General features: G+C 47.8%; 1 protein-coding gene across 3 annotated transcripts in view; it reads left to right on the forward strand.

The window, feature by feature from the left end:
• Positions 277–18,899, forward strand: part of IL16 (interleukin 16) — a 114,090-nt gene continuing 95,467 nt past the window's right edge. The window contains exon 1 of one of the 3 annotated variants that reach the window (XM_018066447.1): positions 277–629. In XM_018066447.1, the coding sequence (XP_017921936.1) occupies positions 590–629 (40 nt within the window). In that variant the 5' untranslated portion in view covers positions 277–589. Of the gene's footprint in view, positions 630–10,718; positions 11,033–18,899 lie in introns of those variants that run through there. The other 2 variants (XM_013973065.2, XM_018066448.1) reach the window with 2 other exon arrangements.

An 18,899-nucleotide genomic window follows, 5' to 3' on the forward strand; every position in this document is an offset into this window, starting at 1 on the left:
GAAAATGAATCACTTCGACTTTGGGCAAGGACTGGAGGTGTCGTGTTTGTCCCTTGCAATGACATAAACACACCAGAACTCATTAAAAAGAAAAAAAAAAAAAAGACTGAGGGTGGGAACTTGGGGGGAACGGACTCCAGCCTTTGGGATGATCTGAAAAGTTCAGCACGTTTTCCATACATTAGACCTCAGAGAGCATCGTGTTCTGCCCGCTCGCAACGGACTCCCAGTCCAAGGGAAAGTTTGAGGTTTTACATTTCTGTTTGTGGTACAGGAAAAGGCTTGTGATCTGAGGGCTTGATTCAGTGAAATTACATCGCCTTCTACACATTCGCTTCACAAGGAGGGCAGGAGTTGGAAGTGACTGTTTTGAGTCGTTAAAGATTTGCTGGCAGAGGGAAAGGGATTTTTTTTTCCCTCCCTCCCTGCTGGCGGGGGGAGAAACAGTTCTAACGAGGAGTTACTTTGTAATTTTAACTCCCATTCAAATACTCCCAGCCCTAGAAGCTGCTGTTGATCCCCCAAGACTTCTCGATCCGGACCCAGAGGGACCAGTCACTGCTCTCCCACATCCTCAGAGCCCCCCGACATGAGTTTGCAGAAGAGGGTCTTCCCACGGAAGGAGAATGGTGAGTGTGGCTGAATCACGGGGAGGTGGAAATGGAGGGTTTGATTTGACACTCTCCCAGAGGGGTGGAAGCATAGAAAAGCATCCTTGTGGTTATACTGTGTTGGGTTTGTGTGTGCGTGTGTGTGTGCGTGCGCGTGTGTGGTGCAGTCCCTCCCTGTCTGTCTGCGTTGTCCTCGCGGAGGCTGGCTGAGTGCTCACTAGGTTGCTTGTCAGAAGGGTGAAGGGTGGGCTTTATTGCAGGACCTCCCAAAGAGGATAAGAGAAAGCCCTGGCTAGGGCAGCCGGTTTCTACCTGCCCTTCCTTCCTCTGTGAGGGGTCCTGGCAACTTTCAGGGGCAAGGGCATCGGTGTCTAAATGTCCAAAGTTGTCAGAGTCCCCATGGCTGTGCTCTGCTTCTAACAGGATGCAGAACAGGAGGGGGTGCTGCTCAGCGACTCGGGGAGACAGGAGAGCAAGTCTCTGGAGCAGGGACCCCTTCAGAGCCTTCTCGGATCTAAGTGCTGGGAGGGGCGCCAGGTACTCGGGCCAGACTCCCTGCCTTGCTGCAGGTACAGCCTCTGAAATGGATCAGATGGTTTCTTATAACAACCTCCTTCTTTCACTCCGGAAACATAAACAAACAGGCATCAGGGGAAAGGATTTTAACCCCTCAGCCCAGCTTTTAAAGTCAACACTGGCAAAGCTTCAGCTCTGTTGTAACTTTGGCAGAAGAGAATAAACACGTGGTTTTCTTTTAAAAAAGAAAGAGAAGCAAGTCAAAGGCACATTTCTGACTTTTCTAGCTCCAGAAGGAAGATACGGCCGAGAGGCTGGAACCCTGAGATCCATTTGGTTAGGTTCCATTAGAGTGTCTCTGACTTCAGAAGAAAGGCAGTGGAGCATAGGGACCAAGGCCCCAGGGCTGCAGGCTCTGGCTACTGAGATGGAACCTTAGCTCTAAGATGAATGGGCTAGTTGGTTTGGGGAAAGGTAATTAACCTCTCAGGGCTTCCCTGTTGGCTCAGTGGTAAAGAATCTGCTTGCCAGTACAGGAGACATGGGTTCGATCTCCCTGGTTTGGGAAGATTCCCCTGGAGGAGGTCATGACTACCCACTCCAGTATTCTTGCCTGGAGAATCCCATGGACAAAGGAGCCTGGTGGGCTACAGTCCATGGGGTTGCAAAGAGTCGGACATGACTGAGCGAATAACACTTCACCCCACAGCCAATTTTCTATCTGTCAATCTACAGAGAGTGCAGTTGCTTTCTTACACACTTGGAATTCATTCTCAACAGATTATTTAGCGCAGTCTCTGCTTCAGGCACTGTGCTGGTCTCTGAGGACCTACTGGGAAACTGGAGATAAAAAGCACACATCACATCAATATGATGACAAGAGGATCCGTCGCTATGAGAGGCTCTCCCTGGGGAGCTGGCCTAGTCTGGTGGTCAGGGTGGGCCCCCTGAGAAGGCGCCAGTTGAGTTGTGTGCGGAGCTTCGGGAGTTAGGTCGGGTGCAGAGGCAGAGAAGCAGTGAGAAATTACCTGTCTCAGATCTTATGAGCTTAACATCGCCTCTGTGACCTTTGTAAACATCTGCCCATCCAGTCTGTTTTCCTCACAGCATCTTTCAAAAAGTCATCCTGGTGGAACTTCGCTGGTGGTCCAGTGCTTGAATATCTGCCTTGCAATGTGGGGGAAATGGGTTCAATGCCTGGTCTGGGAAGATCCCACATTCCTTGGGGCAACTAAGCCCTCAAGCCACAACAAAAGATTCTGCATGCTGCAACTAAGACTGAGGCAGTCAAGTAAAATTTAAAAAAAATTTTTAAAGCATCCTGGTGACTTGTCAGCACAAGGAAAAAAGAGGTTTTGCTGGTGGGGCCAGGCCTCAACAGCCCTTCTCTCTGTGTCAGCCCGTTATCTCCCTTCCCCACACCTGCTGGCCAACCCTGGAGGGTGCCTCTTGGAAATCTGTCTGTAAATAGCAGCACCTCCCTCCACCTGGGGGCTTTCAGCATAGGTGCTGATTTAGGGCCCTGATTGGCATGGACTCATTGGAGCTGCCCCTGTATCCCTATGAGGCAGTGTGTGAATTAGTCACTCAGTCATGTCTGACTCTCTGTGATCCCATGGACTGTAGCCCACCAGATTACTCTGTCCATGGAATTCACCAGGCAAGAATCCTGGAATGGGTTTCCATGCCCTTCTCCAGAGGATCTTCCTGACCCAGGGATCTAACCCAGGTCTCCCATACTGCAGGCCGATTCTTTACAGTCTGAGTGAGCCACTGGGGAAAGCCTTGTCTTTATTGTAAGGTGAGCAGAAATGGGGCCTGGGGAGCTTATCCAAACAGTGAGCAGCAGGACTGAGGTTTGAACCCAGGCAGCTCTGTTTCATGCTAAAGCGTGAATTCTTAGCATGTGGCTGAAAAATAACTACAGCGATCCTTAGACACATAACAGACCAATTGCCATGCTGTTTCTACTTGGCATTAGGCTTCTCAGTTCCTGCGAAGTTACCAGAACCATCACCATTATGGCCTCAGAAAACCACATCAGGAACACAATTGATTTCACACCTCCCCCAGTTATCAACTTACCTTGCTTTCAATTGTGTTCTTTCCAAAATATTATTATCAAAAATGTTCAAACATATAGGAAAGTGGAAAGAACTGTAGTCAACAAGCATATACCCACTATCTGATTCTACAAGCAACGTTTCTTTGCCTTGTTATGTGACTATCCATCCCACCAACCCTCTATCCACCACCCATGCATCCATCTTTTTTAATTTTTAAAAGTATATTCATTTGTTTTGACTGCACTGGGTCCTTGTTGCTCTGCACAGGCCTTCTCTAGTTGTGGTGAGTGGGGGCTACTCTCTAGTCATGCACAGGCTTCTTGCAGTGGCTTCTTTTGTTGCAGAGCATGGACTCTAGGGCACAAGGCCTCAGTAGCTGTGCACGGGCTTAGTTGCCCCTCAGTATGTGGGATCTTCCAGACCAGGGATGGAACTCATGTCCCCTGTCTTGCAAGGTGGATTCTTAACCACTGGACCACCAGGGAAGTTCCCATCTTATATTTTTAATACATTTCCAAATAAGTTTCAGGCACCCCTACACTTCACTTCTAAACACTTCAGCATGTATATAATGAAAACAAGCTCAGTATTTGGTGACTGTTCTTTCAGGTAGAGTTTACACACGGTGAAATGTATGCACCATTCGATTAATCTTGAAAAACAGATACACCTGAGGAACTTACCTTGTTAGGAACATTACTCTCACCCCAGAAGTCTCTCCCAAGTCCTTCCTCAGTTGCTATCAGTTTTTACTAATATTAATAATATATTATGTGCCACTAGATGTAAAGACCTAATTTAATAAAATACAGTGAGAGTTGGACCATAAAGAAGGCTGAGAGCTGAAGAACTGATGCTTTCAAGTTGTGTTGCTGAGAAGACTCTCAAGAGTCCCTTGGACTTCAAAGAGAGCAGACCAGTCCCTCCTAAAAGAAATCAACCCTGAATATTCCTTGGAAGGACTGATGCTGAAGCTGAAGTGCCAATACTTTGGCCACCTGATGCAATGAACTGACTCATTAGAAAAGACCCTGATGCTGGGAAAGATTGGAGGCGGGAGAAGGTGATGACAGAAGATGAGATGGTGGGATGGCATCACCAACTCAATGGACATGAGTTTGAGCAAGCTCCAGGAGATGGTGAAGGGCAGGGAAGCTGGTGCGCTGCTGTCCATGGAGTGGCAGAGTCAGACACGACTGAGAGACGGAACAACAGCAATAAAGTACAACACTGCTTCATCCTATGCTGGTCTTACGGGCAGAGACCTTGGTGGCAAAAAATGCCCAGCTCTGCTGGGTAGACCTCACAGTGAGTTCAAGTGCAGATTTCGGCTGGGGTTTGAGGAAAAGGGAGCAGCATCAAGCAGATGGCTTTTGGGGGCAGAGGAGAAGCAGGTACAGATAATGGTGCAGGCTGGGTGTAGGGTTGGAGTGGGGCTCCGGGCTCTGCCAGCAAGGTTAGGAACAGGCCAGGACAGAGGAGACAGAGCAGGTGCCCTTCATGGGAACTGGACGCTTGGGTGGCAAAGAGAACCATGTCAAGGCTCTGTATATACTCACGTGTCCCAGGGCCTCACGTGGGGTCCCCTTGGAGGGTCCGCTCCCCAAGCTTTTTACACAGGCGATGTCCTGTATGTCCTGCTGCAGACCAGGCTGGTCCAGGAATTGGAGCCAGTGCGAGCATCTGTCCCTGGGAAGATGAACACGGAAGCAGTCAGAATGGGTATCACGCAGTGTAGGGTGTATGCATTTCAATGTCTGAATGGCTGAGATGGTATGAGATGAAAACGGACTTCTGGACTTCAACTTATGCTGAGGCTGAAACTCCAATACTTTGGCCACCTGATGCAAAGAACTGACTCGTTTGAAAAGATCCTGATGCTGGGAAAGATTGAAGGTGGGAGAAGGGGACGACAGAGGATGAGATGGTTGGATGGCATCACTGACTCAATGGACATGAGTTTGGGTAGGCTCCAGGAGTTGGTGATGGACAGAGAAGCCTGGCGTGCTGCAGTCCATGGGGTTGCAAAGAGTCGGACACGACTGAGGGACTGAACTGAATTGAACTGAGCGTATGTTTCCATTTTACTCTCCGTACATCCCGCTCTCTCCTTCCTCCACCCCCACCCCCACCTCGTGTCCCTAAGTCTGTTCTCTATGTCTGTGTCTCCACTGCTGCTGGCAGGTGGATTCTTTACCACTGAGCCACCAGGGAAGCCCTTAAAAGGCTTATAATAACACATTTTACAAAGGAGATAGCTGAAGCTCAGAAGGGGGCCTGGCTTATCCCAGGCCGCACAGCCAGTCAGCAACAACCTGAGAATAAGAGTTCAGGCCTCTGAACTCCTGGACCATGGTGGACTTTTCCCACCATACCCTTCCTGTGACTAGAGCCTGTCTCTGTCTCTATTATATCTGACATATGCGTATATCTCTCTATGCATCTGACCGCCGAGACATCTGACCTCTCTCCCTCCTTCCTCCTGCCTTTTGTTCCTGTCTCTTTTTTTGCTCTTCTCATTCCTTCCTGCAACAGCTATTTAACATCCAGGGATTGTTCAAGGCTACAGAGAGAGAGAGAGAAGACACAGTCCCTGGCATCAGGGATCTCACAGTAAATGGATAAGACCCTGATGAGAGAGCTTTGAGATGACAGAAGAGTAGCCCCTAAGTCCATCGGTGAATTGGGATGGAGGTGTCATGGAAGACTTCCTGGAGGAGGTGGCTTTGAGCCAAACATGAGAGCCAGCTGGGAAGCAGGGGCTCTGTGAGTTAGAAAAGGGCAGCATGTGCCTGTGCTGAGGTGCGGAAGTGGGAGAAGTCACGAAGCCTCCGGAGGAGTTTCCAGCCTGGGGGAGATGAGCCTGTGACCTCAGGCGGGAATTGAACATTTTTACTTATTGAGTCAGTCATGTCATGACAATAACAAATTAAGAAAAGAAAGCAGGGATTTCTTCATCTTTAAAAACGTTGCTTTCTGAAGCAAATCAGGAAGCGGCTTTCCTGCGATAACTGTGTGGGCAGGAGGACTGCAGGAGAGGCCCTGGCTGTTCCCTCCCAACCCTGGCTCACCCCTCGTCCTGTCTGAACACAGACTGAGCAGAGCCGGGCCCCTGGCTTGGAGAGCTCCAGCATCCTGTAAGAGCCAGAGAAGATGAGGGACTCGACTATCTCTACACCCTTATAAGAGGCAAGACCCCAGACTGAACACATGGTTCCTGCCTGAATCTTGTGGAATGGAAACATCCCCCACCTCCGTCCTGTCCTGGGTGCGTCAGTCATTCATGGAAACCTGGCCTTTTCTTGTGGCCGGGTGGAGGGCAAGCAAGCGCACCCTGTGCAAACCTTCCTGATCAGGGCCTTGAAAAAGCACCACCCAAACACCAACCTTTCCCTCTCTCTTTGGTGCTTAACCCTTTCTCAACCTCCAACCCCTGTGTCTGGGCTGCCGGGCAGGGTAGGAATTTCCAGATTGCTCAACCCCGCCTGGTTTATTTATTCAGTGTTTATTCAAAGGGCCAGAATGGCCCGGACTTTGTTGTCAGATAACCTTGGGCTCAAATGCTGGCTCCATGCCTTGGGAAAGCATGTTACCAGCTGGTGCCTCCTCTTTCTCCCTTCCTCATCCAGAAAATAGGAATAATGAATAGCACCAACCCTATAAGTTAATTGTGGAGATGGATGCTGTGTCGACAGTACTTAGTAGGGTGGCTCAGAGCAAGTGCTTCGCGAATGACAGTTGTTGCTGTTATTATTATTTTTGGCCGCACCACACAGCATGTAGGATCTTAGTTCCCTGAACAGAGATCGAACTCAGGCCCCTGCAGTGGAAGCTCACAGTCATAACCACTGGACTGCCAGGGAAGTCCAGTGTTACTGTTATTAACCAGTCAAGCTTCTGTACCTCCAAGTGTTCTTCATACTGTGGCTGTGAATTAAACCAAGTAATTCTGCCTGTCCAATCCAAAGGGCCACTTATGCCCTCAGAAGTAAACTCTCTTCTCTGAGAGAACTTGCTCACTTTTCTCATCTGTGGCCTTGAGAAACTAGGAGAGAGGGTCGAATAGGTTAAGTTCCATCTAAACCTGAGCATAGTCACCTATATTAGATTAAGAAAATGTCTTCAGGAACTCTCTGTAGACTCTAAAATACAAACAAATGTAGATGCTCATTACATGGTATTAGTCATTTATTTATTCATTCAGTTTGGGGTTGATTCATTCGGCAAGTGTTTACTGAGCTCTTGTGGACCAGCCATGCCCTAGGGCTGCAGACCCCGCAATGAACAACTCTGATGAATTCCTCCCGTCTGCGGTGTTTGCACTCTAAATGGGACGTAGAGATACAAACCACAGGCCAAAGAGACTCCAGGACACCTTCGGATGGTGACGAGTTCTATGAAGGAAGTAAAGGAGATATACCACATCTGCTTTATCCATTCCTCTGTTGATGGACATCTAGGTGGCTTCCATGTCCTGGCTGCTGTAAATAGTGCAGCAGTGAACACTGAGGTGCCAGTGTCTTTTCTGAATTATGGTTTTCTCTGGGTTTATGCCCGCAAGTGGGATTGCTAGGTCATATGGTAGCTCTAGTTTTAGTGTTTTAAGAAATCTCTGTGCTGTTCTCCATAGTGGCTGTACCATCTTACATTCTCACCAACAATGTAGGAGAGTTCCCTTTTCTCCACACCCCCTCCAGCATTTATTGTTTGTAGATTTTTTTTTTTAATGACGGCCATTCTGATGGGAGTGAGGTGATAGCTCATTGCAGTTTTGATTGTATTTTCCTAATAATTAGTGATGTTGAGCATCTCTTCATGTGTTTGTTGACCCTAGCGGTGGGAGTTTTTAATTCCATTTGGCAGCTGAGTGAACCAAGGCCGAGACGTGACCGACATCCCGTGGTAGGAGCTGGCCAAGCTTGGTGTGTGGTTCGGGGGCCCCCACTTCTCACCCAGGTGGGGCTCTCCAACTACATCCTCCCAGCTTTCTTCAGGCACGAGCTCACCTTTGGGGAGTGAGGGAGCAGGGGGGAGGTTCTTCCTTTCCTGGAAGAGTCCCAGGTGGCACGGATGTCTCTACTAGGAGAGAAACCGCACTGTCAGTGAAGGCCTGGGCCGGAATGAATTCACCCGCTGAGAGTGAGCAGGTGGGTGTCATCTGAAGATGGAGAAGCAGGACCTGGATTCAGACACAAGGACAAGGTGTGGGAGGGAGGCTGTAGGGCCCGCAGAGGCTGTGGGGTCTGGAAGGGCCAGGCTGGCCTCCTGGGCTGCCAGATCGCCCCCAGCCTTTCTCTGTCAGTGAGGCAGCCTTGGTGGTCTACCCCCAGGCTTGAGCCCTGACTGCATCGCAGGCTGAGCAGAGCAGGCGACACTGACCAAGGTTCCCTGCACTTTTTACAGTTTTGTTTATTTTTGGCTGTGCTGGCTCCTCATTGCTGCACAGGCTTTCTCCAGTTGTGACCAGCAGGGGCTCCTCTCTAGTTGTGGTGCTGGGCTTCTCACTGTGGTGGCTTCTCTTGTTGTGGAGCACAGGCTCTAGGGCACACGGGCTTCAGAGGTTGCTGCTCCCAGACTCTAGAACACAGGCTCAGCAGTTCTAGTGCTTAGTTGCTCCGTGGCATGGGAGATCTTCCCAACACAGGGATAAAACCAGCATCTCCTGCATTGCAGGCAGATTCTTTACCACTGAACCACCAGGGAAGCCCTGCACTTGAGAAGTTACTCCACTGCACCCTAGACTCAGCCCTGCCATGGGGAACTGCCCCCTACACCCGTTGACAAAGGCAGCTTTATCCCCAAAGCGCCTCCCTTGTGACCACGGGCCCCTGTCCCAGCGATAGCCAGATTTCCAAAGCCTTGCATGGCATTCCGGGGGCTTCCCACGGATTGCACCTACACCCTCATTAAAGCCCCCAGCCAGCCCTGAAACATTTGGTGGTGAGCGTCAGAAAGCATTCCATTTGTTAGAAAAGAGGGTCACACAAAAGTCCCAGCCTGGACCATACAAACAGCTCACAGAGCCCATGCTTAGGACAAAAGTGTGGGATGGTCTTTAAGGGGCAGATGGGTTAAATGTCACCCTTAGATCAGGCTCTTCAGGGGGACATGCGGGGGGAGAGCCCTCTGCCCACGTGATGAGAATCCCGGTAGGACACACAGAAGTGCCTTGTCCCCTGATGCTGTGGTTCTCAACTTGCTCGACATAAGTGAAGTCCTTGGTTCTTGAACTTGCATCTGTGTGCTCAGTCATGTCCAGCTGTTTGCAACCCTGTGGACTGCAGCCTGCCAGGCTCCTCTGTCTATGGGATTCTCCAGGCAAGGATACTCGAGTGGTTTGCCATTTCCTTCTCCAGGGGATCTTCCCAATCCAGGAATCCAGCTTGTGTCTCCTGCATTGGCAGATGGATTCTTTCCCACTGAGCCATCTGGGAAACTCCCTTGAACTTGAGCAGGCACCAGGTGATCCTGGAGGGCTTATACAAATGGAGTGCCAGACCAGGCCCCATGCTCAGAGATTCTGATTCTGGAGGACCAGGGGCAGCTTAAGAATTGGTATTTCTAGGAGAATCTTCCATGAGTTCAAACTTGTTACATAACTTATTTTTTTCCATTGTTTTCCCTGAGGCACCCCTATTGATACCCACAACTGGCTTGGGGACCAGACAGGCTCTCAAAAGCCAGTTCTTTCTCTCTCTCTCTCTTTTTAAAACATGTATTTGGCTATACCACGTCTTAGGGCTTCCCAGGCAGTGCTAGTGGTAAAGAATTTGTCTGCTAATACAGGAGACGCAAGAGACATGGGTTTGATCCCTGGGTTGGGAAGAATTCCATGGACAGAGGAACGTGGCAGTCTACAGTCCATGGAATCGCAAACAGTCGGACACAACTGAAGCGACTTAGCACGCATGCATGCACCACATCTTCATGGTGGCGTGCAAACTCTTAGTTGTGGCATTTGGGATCTAGTTCCCCAACCAGGGATTGAATCTAGGCCCCCTGCAGTGGGAGCATGGAGTCTTACCCTCTGGACCACCAGGGAAGTCCCAATACAATGCCATGAAGAGAGCCAGGGCTTTGGGGTTGGGTGGATCTTGATTAGACACCTGGCTTGACATCTTGCTAGCTACATGGCCTCTGGGAAGTCACTGGATTTTGCTGAACTAGTAACGGGCTATGACCCTGGGTGCCCAGGTCTGGCACTTAGTAGGTGCTCAATGAATTTCTATGCAGTGACTTTTCACTTGTAAAATGAATGTAGTGATATTGAAAGATCCATGGCAGGATGGTGTGAGCTGACCTTATGCCAGGCTCTCTGAGACACTGGGTCATGTTCATGACCTTCCTGCCCTCCCAGCCACTTCTGGGTTACCCAGGGAAGCCAGGGGTCACCTGGGACCACAAGGAGGAGCCTCGCCAGGTTCTGGGCTTCTGGGCGGCACTGGCCTCCTGCGTGTTCTCTGCCAGCCCAGCAGATGGTAGACTTTGTTCTGAGTCCGGGCTTCCCAGCGCTGGCAGCCTGGCCCTTTTGGACCAAGCCTCTTCCCATGGAGAAGTCAGATGGCTCAGGTTGGGAGTCTCCGAGCTGGCCAATGACAGGTTGGCCACATTCGCCCAGAGTCACCTGTCCAAAGCAGGTGCTAAGAACGGTGTCAGATCTCAGGATCTGATTCAGAAGGCAGCCTCTGGGTGAAAAGGAGCAACCATTTCTCGTTTCTTGCTGCCTCTGACCCCAGCCTGGGCCCTAGCTTTCCTGGGATAAATGATGCCGTGGTCCTGGCTGGGCAGTTGGAGAAGGAAGCCAAGGAGGGCACAGCCCCAGGGGCTGTGAGCAGAGAGGTAGGTGGGCCTGGGAGAGAAAATGTCCCTCGAGCAGCAGTTCTGACCAGGCGGCGGTTCACAGAGGCAGGAGGCTGGCTTCTCTGACCTGCGTGGGTGTGGGGCATGGTTGCTGGATCTCGGTTTCCTCTTTGGCAGCTGTGCTGGGGTTGGGCAGGAGCAGAAGCCAGTCACTGGGGTGGGACTCGTGGGCCACCTTTGCAGAGTGAGGGGAGGAGGAAGTCATCTGGGAGGTCAGATGTGTTGCGGGCAGTTGTTTGTCCTCACTTTGCAGCCCCAGGAGCTACTTGTTCAGGGATTTCTACCTTAACAGCCAAGACCTCATCTTGGGGCTGGAGATGTGCAAGGAAGCAGGAGGCAGGGTGAAGAGGAGGGGGTGGAGGCAGGAGGCAGGGTGGAGAGGAGGGGGTGGAGGCAGGAGGCAGGGTGGAGAGGAGGGGGTGGAGGCAGGAGGCAGGGTGGAGAGGAGGGGGTGGAGGCAGGAGGCAGGGTGGAGAGGAGGGGGTGGAGGCAGGAGGCAGGGTGGAGAGGAGGGGGTGGAGGCAGGAGGCAGGGTGGAGAGGAGGGGGTGGAGGCAGGAGGCAGGGTGGAGAGGAGGGGGTGGAGGCAGGAGGCAGGGTGGAGAGGAGGGGGTGGAGGCAGGAGGCAGGGTGGAGAGGAGGGGGTGGAGGCAGCCCAAAGGAGACTTCCCCTGCTGCCTGCCAAGCCTCCTCTCCCGCAGGTGGGCACGGTGCATGGACAGCTCTGACACTGGCCTTGGGAAGGCTGTCAGTCACTGCACTTGCTCTAGATGAGGGTCCACTTGCTTTGGACTAATTCCATGTGGTTTCACTCACACAGTTGGGTTGGTTCTTGTTGGTTGATAAATGTGCTTGCTCTCTGTTATCAGAGGACTCAGCAGATTTCTTGCTCCCTATGGACGCAAGGAAACATCCGCTTCCTTCTCATGCCAGGTGCAATCCTCCCATTTCTGGCTGAGCCCCTTGAAGGCTGCACCTTTGTCCCAAGAAGCCTTCCCCATTTCCCCAAGCAGCCCTTGGTCAAGGTTGCTGAGGAGGACAGGATGGCTCCATTCCTTGGCTCCATTCTTTCCTCTCTTCCATTCGCTCTCCTTTTAAAAGTGACTTATTTATCTTTGGTTGTACTGAGTCTTCGTTGCTGTGTGCAGGCTTTCTCTAGTTGAGGCAAGTGGCGGCCGCTCTTTAGTAGTGATGCACAGGCTTCTCCTTGCGATGACTTCTCTTGTTGCAGAGCACGGGCTCTAGGGCTCAGGATCAGTAGTTGTGGCGCACTGGTTTAGTTGCCCCATGGCATGTGGAATCTTCTGGACCAGGGAATGAACCCTTGTCCCCTGCATTGGCAGGCAGATTCTTAACCATTTGACCACCAGGGAAGTCCCTTCTGTTCTCTTTTATGTCCCCAAGTTAAGTGGCAGTCAACTTGTACGACCTCAGTTGAGTGCACCTCCTGTATTCCAAACATGATGAGGGCATGAGCTATCAGGGTGGGCCAGCCCCCTCCTCGAAGCCAGAGATATTCATTTATCCACCCCCACTGGTGTTTCTTATGGTTTCCAGTGGACAGAAAGAAGTACCCCGGCTTGGAAAATGGCATCCAGGTGGTGGTGATTGACGGGAGGCCCAGGCAAGTGCTGAACCACATCAGCTTCAGGAACATCATCCTGCAGGGCATCCCCTGGCAGCTCTTCAATTACATGGTGACCGTCCCTGACAAGTGAATCTGGCCAAGGCCCCCTCCCTGTCCCTGGGGCCTGCATCACAGTCCAGGCTGAGGAAGCTTAGGGGACCTTCATGCACTGCCAGGGGCTTCCCAGGTGGCTTGGCGGGTAAAGAATCCGGCTGCCAATGCAGGAGACACTGGTTCGATCCCTGGGTCGGTGGTGATTCCACACAAAAGTTACTCCAGACAGTGGCACTTGATTCAAACTTTTATTATCAAACTTCCTGCACCAAGAATATTACCCAGATACACACCTGTCTTCTCCAGCTGGCTGGAGAGGACCATGTCTTCATCCTTTACATCATCACCGCCTGGCACAGGATGAATCTCAGAAAATAGTGGTTGCAGAAATGAATGAACAACATCCACACACCTGTTCTTTGCGCCTTCATCTTTATTCCTGCCCTGGAACTAGGTTCACCCATTTTTCTAGCTTCCACATACATGCACTAATATACGATATCTGTTTCTCTCTTTCTGACCAAGTGAAGTATCCATATCTCTACAAATGACCCAATTTCGTTCCTGTAGAAAGCGAATGTGTGGACACAGGGGTGGAGGGGGTGGCAGTGTGGGTAGGATGAATTGGGAGATTGAGTTTGACATGTATACACTACCATGTGTAAAACAGCTAGCTAGTGGGAAGCTGCTCTATAGCACAAGGAGGGGTGTGTGTGTATACATATGACTGATTCAATCTGCTGTACAGCAGAAACTAACCATATCCCAATAAAAAAATCTTAAAAGATAAAAATTGAATGAACCTTATCAACATAACAACAACCTTAACTCTGACAGTAGCACCTTATTATGTGCATTGTCCATTTGGGCTGGCAACCCATTTTAATATAGAAGATGTTTTTGATACTAAGACCCAAATCAGTGTGAATAACAACATGCTCGTATATGCAGGGAGGAAAATACCCCACATGGCAAGATAAACTAAGAGCTTGGAGTCTGGTTATTAAGGCGACCTGAAATGAGGAATTTACTTCAAGTTCTTCTTTTGGATCCCAGTTTAAATAAGAACAAATCTACGTTGGTGTTGTAAGCTCAGCAAGTTGTGGCAGAAAGATGGAGAGGTCTGCATGAAAGAGTGTAGAACAGACAGGGTGTTGGGGTGGCTTGTAGGGGAGGGAGCAGGGTGCCTGGGTGGGAGGGCGGAGCCCATTGGGAGCTGCTGTGCTGGCCACACTTGGAGATGCTGGAGGAGAGTGTGTGCATTGGGTGGGAGCAACAGGTAAGGCTGCTGGTGGCTCTGTGCAGTGCCCCAGACACTGGGGACCACCCAGGGGGGATCCCACTGCTTCTGCTTCTGGCTGAGACTAGGCATGCACATCTGGGCTAGAAATGCCTCTGGGTAGACAGCTGCAGCAACGAGGACAAGGCTGCCCTGCCTGGTGGATGGAAGGTGCCTCTACCATCCTGCCCCAGACACGCTCTCCAGATGATGCACAAGCTCTCTTCCCTGCTGATCCCTGCAGCTCTCATCTGATGAGAGTCAGCCTGAGCTCCTTCCTCAGGCTCCCATCTGCCTGAGAAAGATCTGAGCAAATCTGAGCAGGAATTTCAGTGTCTGTGAAAGTGTTAGTCGCTCAGTCACGTCTGACTCTTTGTGACCCCATGAACTGTAGCCCACCAGGCTCCTCTGTCCATGGGATTCTCCAGGCAAGAATACTGGAGCAGATTGCTGTGTCCTCCTCCAGGGGATCTTCCCGACACAGGGATTGAACTAGCGTCTCTTATGTCTCCTGCATTGGCAGGCAGGTTCTTTACCACTAGCATCACCTGGGAAGCCCAGGTGCATAGGAAAGGGACTTAGTCATACATATACACGTATCCACTCTCCCCCAAACTCACCTTCCATCCAGGCCGCCACCTAACATTGAGCAGGGTTGCCTGTGCTGTACAGTAGGTCCTTGTTAGTTTTCCATTTAATTATAGCAGTGTATCACAACATTGTTAATCAGCTATACTCCAATATAAAATAAAAGTTGAACAAAAAGCAAACAGTAAAGGCATGTGTGTGTGTTGAGAGAAATAGAGAATAACATGAAAGAGATGATACATAATCTCTTAGCAAAAGCCCAACCCCAACCAATTGCTGTATACATACATATTTGGGTCACAAAAGGAGGCTAACTTTAAGTTAATCTCAGTCATTGACTGTTCTCAACAGGATTTTGAAATAATATCAATACAAATGATAAAAATAATTTTGAAAGATATAATACATAATGTCCTCCAAACCTCTAAACAGAGAGGTTGGTATCAGGAGGAAGTAAGAGGTTTCCCTGAACATGTAGAAAGAGGTATCAGATAGTGTCTTTCTTGGAATGGATGAAGAAGAAACATCTGTGCTCAAGCATCACTTTCAAAAATTCTTTACAGAGCCGTCAATAATACAAAAATAAAACGTAAAGCCTCTGATTCATTAAGGACAGGAGAGAGTGAATGGGTTGCCTGAAAAGCAAGAAAAGGAGACAGTAAGAAGCTACAGAAAGACCGAACCAAAACAGATTGGAAGGAAGATGTCTCAAGATATAAGATACAAGGTTGTCCATTAAATGTGTATAAGATATATAAAACATAGTATCAAATACAAGGTTTATATTTAAAAAGGAAGTCTCCCAGATTCAACTTGAAAAAGGGAAATTAAAGTATTGAAAGAGGGCTTCCCTGGCAGTCCAGTGATTAACAATACAACTTGCAGTGCGAGGCACATGAGTTCGATCCCTAGTCTTTTTTGCACAGAGCAACTACTGAGCCTGTGCTCTAGAGCCTGAGAACTACACCTACGGAGCCCATGTGGCCCGTATGCCCTAGAACCTGTACTCCACACAAGAGAAGCCACCGCAACTAGAGAGTAGCCCCCGATCGCTCCAACTAGAAAAAGCCCAAGTGCAGCAATGAAAGACCCAGTGCAGTCAAAAATCAATAAACAGAAATATTAAAAGCTTGCATTTAAAAAAAGAAAGAAAGAAATGCTCTCTCTCATTCCAAATTACACCCCACTTGAAAGAGAAACATTTAAAATGAAATCGTATAAGGTTAAAAATAAAGTGATGGGTAAAAACTATGCAAATGCAGATTAAAAGAAAGTGGGGTAACAATGTTAATTCTGTCAGACAAAAGCTGAGGCAACTATTACGAGAAGTTTTCACAAAATGATAAAAGAAGAGTGTACCATGGAGATATGAAAATTGAGAACTTTATGGTGTACTCTTCCATCATTTCGTAAAAATTTCTTCTAATACAGACATTGAAATATGTAAAGCAAAATTTTTGGAAATGTCTTACAGATATGGTACCAGATTTCAATGAACACCACTCCAAGCTTTTACAGATTAGACCAAAATATAATTAGTTGAAGATTAATAAGATGGAATATATACATATTTTAATATCACATTTGAGTATATCCGTATCTGAAACTCCAGAGTAATCATTCCTTTCAAATGGGCACTGAACATTTAAAACATTAAGCTACATCACATTCTGGCTCACAAAATAAGCCTCAATAAATTCCAACAAATAAAAAGTGTCCAGGACACATCCTGTGGCCACGATGCAATGAAACTGGAATTTTCTAATAAAAAAATTATAAGAACAACAAGGTTAAATCTTGGAAGTTTAACCACAAGAAACTAACAATAACAACAGCAGTCTTCTAAAAATCTGGGTTTAAATCGGAAATCAAAGCTGCAGTTACAGGCCATTTCTAAAATAACAACAATTAGATCATCATGTTTTAAAATCCATGGGTTGTGGCCAAAGGGTCATTCAGAGGAAAATTTCTAGCTTTTTATAATAATGGTGATGCTGACAGTGATGGCTATAGTAACTGTACTGGCCAACCAACTGTGCTAAGGGATTCACATCTGGTGTTCCAGTTCATTGTCTGTCCCAGAACTGCTGCAAGGCAACTCTTACAGTCATCCCCATCTTCCAGATAAGGAGACTGGAGTCACAGAAAAGTTCAGTAGATTCGCCAAGTCAGACGTTTAGTAAATAATCGGACAGAGGTTTAAACTCAGATCTAGCTGGGCTCAAAGCTAAGCAGGTAACGAAGGCATGATATGCTGTCATTTCTAAAATAGAAAGAGTGGGTTTGAGGGAACTAAATATTACACTCTAGAAGATGGACACAAGCACAAAATAAATTTTAGAAAATCAAGAAGGAAAAAGAAATAAAACTAAAGCAGAAGTAAATACATCAGAAAGTAAACTGAAAAGAGGAGATGTTTTTACTAACTCTGAGTCCTTTGAGAGGACCAATAGAATAGCTCACTTCAATCAGGTGAGTAAAATAGGAAGAAGGACCAGAGGACCGACTGAAATGCATGTCAGTGGTCTCTATATAGTTCAGAGAAAAAATTTAAATTGTGAAATTGTAAAAGACATCTCTATACTAATAAATTTGAAAATCTTGATGAAAAGTCATCCATCTTATCAACAATGTAAGGGAACAAAACTGTCAAAGGAAAATATTTTTTAAAAAACTGAATAGATCAGGGTACTTCCCGGGTGGTTCGGTGGTTAAGATTCTGCGCTAATGGTGCAGGGGACACGGGTTCCATCCCTGGTCAGGGAACAAAGCTCTCGCATGCTGCCCATGGTCTGGCCTAAAACATAAAATAAAAATTAAGTTTCTTTAAAAAAAATTAAATAGACAGCAACCAAGGAAACAATGGAAAGTTTCAAAGAACCACCTCAAACATGATGACAGGACCAAGAGATTTTCTGGAAAACTACTTGAAACTTTTACTGAGTATATTTTAAATTGTGTTGTGTATGTGTTAGTCGCTCAGTCACGTCCAACTCTTTGCGACTCCATGAACTGTAGCCCACCAGGCTCCTCTGTCCATGGGATTCTCCAAGCAAGAATACTGGAGTGGGTTGCCATTCCCTTCTGCAGGGGATCTTCCCGACCCAGAGATCAAGCCTGGGTCTCCTGCTTTGCAGGCGGTTTCTTCACCCTCTGAGCTACAAAAGAAGCCCTATTTTAAGTTAGTAAACTATTTCAGACCCTGGCCTTCAGCAGTGAAAGCTCAGAGTCCTAGCCACTGGACCTCCAGGGAATTCCCCCAATTCCTTTTTTAATAATAACCTAAGACAGCAGAAAGTGAGATGAAGGGTCATTTCTTTTTGCTTTGTTTGCTTTTTTAAAAAAAAGAGTTTTTAATTAATTAATTTTTGGCCGTGCTAGGTCTTCATTGCTGCTCAAAGGCTTTCTCAAGTTGCGGTGAGCAGGGACTGCTCTCCATTGCGGTGCACCAGCTTCTCATTGCTGTGGCCTCTCGTTTCAGAGCATGGACTCTAGGCACTCAGGCCTCAGTAGTTGCAACATTAGAGCTCAGTAGTTGTGGCACATGGGCTTATTTGCTCCGAGGCACGTGGGATCTTCCCAGACCAGCAATCAAACCTGTGCCCCCTGCATTGGTAAGCAAATTCTTATGCACTGTGCCACTAGGGAAGTCCACCATTTCTTTTTGTGAGCATAGATATAACAATCCTAAACAAAATATTAGCAAACTAAATTCAGTTCTCTATGAGAAGAATTGGGGTCCAGAAGGATAACAATATTAGGGGCTCAGTCTTAAAAAAGCCAGTGATATGTTTCTTCACACTGAGAACTCAGAAGAATGGTACACAATATGGCTGAGGAGCTGAGAAAGCGTTTAGCAGGCAACACCATTCTTGGAGAAAATACTTCCCAAATTGCAATTAGTAATTGGGACAATTTCTTTAATAAAAATAATTTTATCTCAGGATAGCCATCAATATTCTACTCAACTGTGAAAAGCTAGAGAATTTCCGTTAACATCTAGAAAAAGACATGGAACTCCTGTATTGTCACCATTGTTTATTAAAGTCCTGGAAACTTTAGTCAGTAGACTTAGAAAATAAAATGAAATAAATGGTAAAAATATTACAAGATGAAGCAAATTTGTTAATAGATATCAGACAATTGGAAACACAAGGGAAACTGCTGAATAGCTTCTGGATAGGAGAGATCTGTAAGATTGCTGGTTATGAAATAAATGTGTAAAAGTCATAACTTATAGATAAGTTATGAACAACTAGAAAAATATTTTAATAATGGTCTATTCAAAATAGAAAGGAA

This window comes from Capra hircus, chromosome 21 (genome assembly GCF_001704415.2).
Source record: "Capra hircus breed San Clemente chromosome 21, ASM170441v1, whole genome shotgun sequence".
NCBI classification, from domain to species: domain Eukaryota; kingdom Metazoa; phylum Chordata; class Mammalia; order Artiodactyla; family Bovidae; genus Capra; species Capra hircus.